At 41.6% G+C, this 6,698-nt stretch overlaps 1 protein-coding gene across 1 annotated transcript; it reads right to left on the bottom strand.

Moving 5' to 3' along the window:
• Positions 1–366: 366 nt before the first annotated feature.
• On the bottom strand, positions 367–5,299 carry bmp2b (bone morphogenetic protein 2b). The gene is made up of 3 exons (XM_058757075.1): positions 4,868–5,299; positions 3,332–3,705; positions 367–1,389 (listed from the first exon to the last, which is right to left on the bottom strand). Exons 2-3 carry the CDS (start codon positions 3,690–3,692, stop codon positions 503–505), a joined length of 1,248 nt encoding a protein of 415 aa, XP_058613058.1. The 5' UTR covers positions 3,693–3,705; positions 4,868–5,299; the 3' UTR covers positions 367–502.
• Positions 5,300–6,698: the final 1,399 nt, after the last annotated feature.

Raw genomic sequence — 6,698 nt, 5'->3', positions numbered from 1 at the left:
CTTTGTTGTGAACAGGCCTTTACTCAATCAGACCATCACCGTTTTGAACGGTCTGCACGAAATCCAGTATTGCATAAGTAACCACAGGGTCTATGGAACAGCGTGTTTGTTATATCATGACTTTTAAAGAGAACTTCATCATCCATGGTTTATTTTTTGGTTTCAAAGAATGTTTTCCCAGATGCACACTGAATGAAGATCATATATTTTTTCATGATAAATACACATCATTTACAAATAAAGTGGTTATGCAATAAATACATCATAAAAATCTGAGCATTATACTTCATGTGCAATTGCACTCATTTTGAAATGTACATGGGACAGGAAAAAAATATCTTCAAAGCCACTGGAAAAAGCAAGCACTCTCATTAAAATATTTATTTTCCCATTTTTTTCAGTCAACATAAATATATTCATATATATTTCTTTTCTTCCTCCAAAATAGCTCTTTGAACGTTCTTTTGTATAAATAAAAGTCTTCATTGGGGAGATGTAGCTCTCATCGGCACCCGCAGCCCTCCACCACCATGTCCTGGTAGTTTTTAAGAATGACTTTCTCGTACTCGTCCAGGTACAGCAGCGATATGGGACTGAGTTCCGTCGGGACGCAGCAAGCTCTGGGAATATTGGAATTGACCGAGTTCACCAGGGTCTGGACGATGGCGTGATTGGTGGAGTTCAGGTGGTCCGACAGTGGGAAGGGACACTCGCCGTGGCAGTAGAAAGCATGGTAGCCCGGCGGCGCCACGATCCACTCGTTCCAGCCCACGTCGCTGAAGTCCACATAGAGAGCGTGCCGCCTGCAGTTTGTGCGCTGCTGCTGCTTCCTGCGCTGCTTCGGCCTTTGCCGCGCCTGCACCTGCGCCTGCCGCTTCTCTCGGTTCGAATGCAGGACGGCAGAGCCCTGACCGTCGTGGCTGTAGGTCACCAGCAGGGGTCGGGCCTGCGCCCACGAGTCCTCGTCTGCGTGAAGGGAGCGACTGACCCTCACGTGCCTCCTCCGGTTCCTCTCGACCTCCGCGGATCCTTCCGACTCCTCAGGATGGAACACCTCCACCAGGAGCCCATGGTTGTGCTGGGATTCGTGGGCCCAGCGAGCCACGGCCGAACCCACGTCAAAGCTCTCCCAGCGCGTGTGAGAGTCCTGCACCAGACGGGTGTCCAGAAGTCTGGTAAGAGGCTCTTTGGAAGGGGCCAGTGCTGGCCTGAACACCTCGTAAATGTTAATTCGGTGGAAACCACTCGCACCGGAGTCACCGAGAACCTGGTCCCTGAAAATGCGCAGCTCTGCGGCTGTGATCAGCACCTCGGCGGGAACGGAGGTAAGGTTGAAGAAAAACTGCTGCGTTGTTTTTCCTTTTAGGCTGGACAGTGCCTCGAAAGCCTCTGGAAGGGCAGAAGAAAGAGTGCGTTAGGATCATGTCAACAAATTGGGCTACAACAAAAGAATACTGTTGGATTCTGAAGCACTTCAGGCTGAAACCTGACATTTTTGCTTTAACTCTAAATAGGATTTTCCACTCAGCATTTTCTTGTCTGGCCTGAGTGAGAGATTATACGGTACAACCAGGTGTTAAAATGAAAGGCTAGCTGCGAGCGCGAGGCTGTTTGTGTGGCTGTAGAGTGACAACATTCTCTTGTTTCCAAGTCTTTATTGAATAAAGGTTGCAATCAGCGAAGGAACAGCTACTCCTACGACTCAATGCCCCAAAATAAAACGCTCTCAGACCAAAGAGCTCGCTTAATCTCTTTTGAAAAGAGACGTTTTGGAAATTCCATTCCCAATAATCCAACCTATCTGCTTCATAATCACAAAGAGCCTACAGAAGATAAGCATGCTTTATTTGATGTGGGAAAGCCCGGCTCTTTCTTTCCCTCGTTCTGTCTGTCTTTCTTCACCTTTTCCTTTTTCTCCCAGTCAATCCGTCTTGAGGGGGAGTGACTGCGAACATGTCGGGGCTTGCCGAGAGCAGTCAGCCACAGTTATGAGTGTATTGACATTCCTAATTTCTGTTTGTACGTTATGCCAAAACAGCAAATCGTACAAGTCGTACATTTATGACGACTACCTTGAAAACTGACTGCGTATCTCGGCTGAGAATCTCAACGTCAAATCAAAGTTATTTCAGCAGCGCCTAATTGGATGGAACTTTAAAAACGATTACATAATATTACTTCGAAAACCTTTTGAGGGATGTAATAAAAATCCAGGCAGGTCCTCAACCACAGAGTTCACCAAATTAAAACAATGAGAGAAGCCTGAGGCGTAGGAGGTGCTCAATTACTACAGAGTGCACGAGAAAAGCCTCATTTGGAATAAACAAGGAAGACATTTAATACAAATTCTTAAATTGTTTGTTTCAACATGAGCACACAAATTTGCAGTGTGTCAGCTCGACCACTGGATGTCATCCATCCGAATCTGTGCCATTTTACAGCCTGTAATGACTCTCGTATGGATCCCTCCCCCTCTCTTTACCACACTACAGCGAGTTAGCGTGATTTTTCCTGTGTTGCCATGAAACTAAAGTGAAATGTTTCTAAATTGTGTGCTATAGTTTATGTTGACCTCTAAACAGACTCCACAAAGAAGACTTCATGAACAAGGCCAGTGACTTTCACAGGCTCAACTCTTCCAGAGCAAGAGAGGGCATGTTTCACGACTGTTTAAATCAGATAACACGCCTAAAAGAGACTTAATTGACATGCCACCTGATCACACTCGGGTTGATTTCATTATATAAAAAAAAACATATTCTGTTTCTAGAGAACTCAAATCTGACCATTCAACAAGGCCACCCACAATCCCTCGACTGGCTCAAGCAGTTAGGCTAGAATTACTCGGGCATGTGATAAAGAGTTGAGCAAAGCTAAACACACACACGCACACAGTATCTGTACAAAAGGTGGTGCAGAAACAAGCCCCCCCATTGATGGCTCGAAAACATCAATGACAGAACTTGACGGAGAACAGCAAAACTACCATCCTGGATTTCCTCACAAGGCCTGTTACTGTAATCTGTGGATTCTTGGAAAATAACTAGTGCATGAACTCCATACCTTGTCTAGAAAACTACTCTAAGTGCACTCAGACACTATCAATTATTTGCAGTAAAGTCACCGTTAGGATGCATTTTTTTTCTTCCTTAATAATAGTGAGAGCTGTTTGTGGAATGTCAATAGTTTCCAAACGGTTGGGTCACACCATTCCATGGAATTTTAGAAAGTTCAGGGAATAAACAAACATTCAAACTGAAAATTAGAATTTTCAAATTTTCATTTCAAATAAACCTGGAACAACATATTCACAACCAAAATCAGGTCTCACCTTCGTGATGAAAGCTTCGTATTGTGTTCGCTCTGCTGGCTGCCCGTTCCACATGCTTTCCCATAGTGCTCCTCGGGCGCCGGATGTTCGGGTCATCGTTTTCAGAGTGCATATAATACAAGTCCAGCATGTACTGAGGGACCACCGCCGATTTGCTCGGTGTGGGTCTTCGCTTCAGTCCAAACATGTTGAGCAGCCGTAGCTCGAACTCGTTGAGGAAGTTAATATCAGATCGCTCCGGCATGTGTCTCCCCGAATCACTGTATTTCCGTCGGTCAATCTCGGGAATGAGTCCAGCGGCACCTCCCAGCAACACCTGACCGAGCAACAGCACCGTGAGAGCGCGGACCACGGCGACCATGATCAGTCAGTTCCTGCGAAGAGGAAATGCGAATTGACCATTTTATTCTTCTTAGAATCATTTTATTGGTTTAAAAAAAACCAACAACAACAACAAAAAGGTTTTACAGCATTATGTCATATAATATAAAATAACTTTTTATTCTCGTTTCTTTAGAAAACCATCTGCTTTAAAGAAGCCAGAAACCAATGCACTGATTTGAAGAACCAGTGATGTAAAATCTCAAGAAACTTGAACAGTAAAATGTTATATTTACTGTTTTAAATAAGTTATTTTATCCTTTAAAGAACATTATTTAAAAAATATATATATATATACACACAGTACATTTCTTGTAGCTACAGCCCCCCTGGAGCAATCAGGTGTTAAGTGCTTGCTCAATGGCACAATGGGTCATAGATCACCCCTAGATAGGTTCGAACCTCCAATCACTCTTAGAAGTTAAAGGTTTGTTTGGTTTTTATGGAATACCTGCTCCTTTAAGTCCTAAAACACTTGAATAGCAGCCCACAGCTCCAGCCACTTATATGCATGGAAAAGATCCCTAGCCACATTCAACCTGCGGCTGCCTCAAACCACAGACATATCTAGATCTTTTGGAGATGTCTTTGAGGCGATGAACACACATGCACGCAAAAAGATTATGAATAATATCCCTGCTGCAGGCTATAATAAGAGATTGATCTACAGTGAAAGCACAAGACTCCAAAGAGGATGTCAGACAAATGGGATGAAACAGGAAAGAGTGAATCAAAAGAAATCGAAAGAAGGGAGACATGAAGACAGCAGACATGGAGTCTGCAATTAAAGGGAGATAAGAGAGCAGTGTCTGGGTGGGGGTCTGCCTTTAGATCATGAAAGGAAAGTCTTCAAAAGGACTGAATGTCTAGCAAAAGACGTTTCGCTGAGGGAGAGCCAGAGTTGTGAGGCTACAGGTGGTAGATCTTACGCAAAAACAGCTCAAGCAACAAAGACGACAAAGAGATCTGATGATAAGGAAGCAGAGAAGTGTTTTCTTTTCATTTGCGCATACCTTCTGACCTTACAGACTACATGTATGCACCTCTATGAGGTGATACACAGTGCATTGAGGTATAGAAATGTCAACGCTGGCTTTCAAAAACACTCGCGCTGTTTGCAAAACTTAGTATTAAAGAAGTAAGTTGTAGCGTTACCGAAGGAGGAAGCGCTGTGGCCGGTCTGCGTTCCCGTCGTCTCTTAAATTCCTCATGAATTCGTGTTTTAATCCACAAGCGATGTTTTTTATCCCACGACAGAGAGTCGCCGCAACTCAGGTCGCCTCCTCTTGTTCATACTTGAGCAACACTTCAAACTAGACTGTACTAAACTCTAATGAAGTGCGCAAACGCTTAGGTCAAAGAAAGCAGCAATTCCAAGAGTGACAACTCGAGTTCGCAAAGTCCTGGGTCTGTCATTTTTCGCCTTAAAAATTCTGATCAGCAGAAGTTTTTGGAGACTGCTTGGAGACTCATCTGTGCGTGCAGCACGCGCCGCGTCTGTGCCATTGATTGGAGCGCTTCGCTCCGCGAGCGCGAGTCTTTTTGTTGTCTGGTGATGTCACAATGACTGTCATCATTCAGGTCCATTGAAACGCTCAGCGTACTCTCCATTCAAACGTTTGAACATGCCCACTGTTGCGTGTTGATTGATCGAATTTGTCCTTGCGCATATTTTATGCATTCTACGCTGTAAACATGTTAGTAATTTCAACGGGGAATGAATGTACATATTGCTCAGTTAAAACGTGTAAACGCGTAATAGGCTATTACATTTTGAAATGGAGATTTTCCATTTCAACTTTATGATGCCAAATGCTCCCAAATATGATGGTCCCGTAACTATAAATAGTATAGGCTACTGTCACAGCTGTAAAGAGCCATTTATAATGTACACATATTGCAAAATAGGAAAGTGATTTAGAAAATGTTTTATATTTTGTCACTGCAATATATTGGCTGTAAAATATTTATTTGGTTTTAAATTGACAATGAATATTTTTTTAGATCTATAAACCTGAAGAAAATAAAAATCAATTCTTTAATTATGGCTTACTTCACTTCCCAACACAACAGCTTTACAGAAATTATTGCCTGAGGATAGAAAAATACAAGATAGCACCCCTCATATGGCCCCCTGGGAGTCCCCGGTCCCCAGATTTAATACCCCTGTGTAATAAGAAAATAGTATAAAAGTATACATTACTTTATCTTTTACAGACATTTTGAGCTATCAAATTTTATGATGCCAAAACACTCCCAAATATGATGATCCCCCTTGACGTAATAAAAACACATGTATATTTGCATGTATAAAAAGCCATTAATAATGTGCAAAAAAAAAAAATTTTTTACTCACTATTAAATAACAGTTAGATCTAAACATTTTGAATTAAATTTTATTTTTAAAAAATATATATTTCTATATGACTTCTCTATATATTTCTGTCACACTATTTTATTTATTTATTTTATTTTATTTTATTTTAAAGCAGCTTTATAGAAAATATTACCCAAGGCAACAGAAAAATACAAGATAGCACCCCTTAATGGTCCCTTGGCCCCCAGTTATAAACCCCTGGGTAATAGAAAATATGTGTGATTGTACTGTAAAATAGTGTAAAAATATACATTATATTTTACTACTTTATTTAATAGTTTATACAATATAAATTATATATACATCTATTCAAAACAAAACTTCACAAAGCATCACAAATAGTTCACACCATCGAGGTGTGAATCACAGTTAGATCCCAAGCAGACAAGGCTCTGGTGAAGCGTTTCTTTACTATTTGAATAACAATGTTCTGTGTGTATCGACTGGTGGGGTGTCTATTACGCAACAGTGTGTTTGTTTTGCATAAATAAGTTCTACTTTTTCTCTTGAATCCACAGGTAACATACTATATTATAATAATAAGGCTAATGCCTTTTGAAGCATGACATGATATTAACCCATACTGAGGAGATGATACCTTTGGCCATT

Source organism: Onychostoma macrolepis, chromosome 20, assembly GCF_012432095.1.
Source record: "Onychostoma macrolepis isolate SWU-2019 chromosome 20, ASM1243209v1, whole genome shotgun sequence".
Taxonomy (NCBI): Eukaryota; Metazoa; Chordata; class Actinopteri; order Cypriniformes; family Cyprinidae; genus Onychostoma; species Onychostoma macrolepis.
Note: the sequence above shows the minus strand (reverse complement) of the source record. Positions and strands in the feature narration are given on the sequence as shown.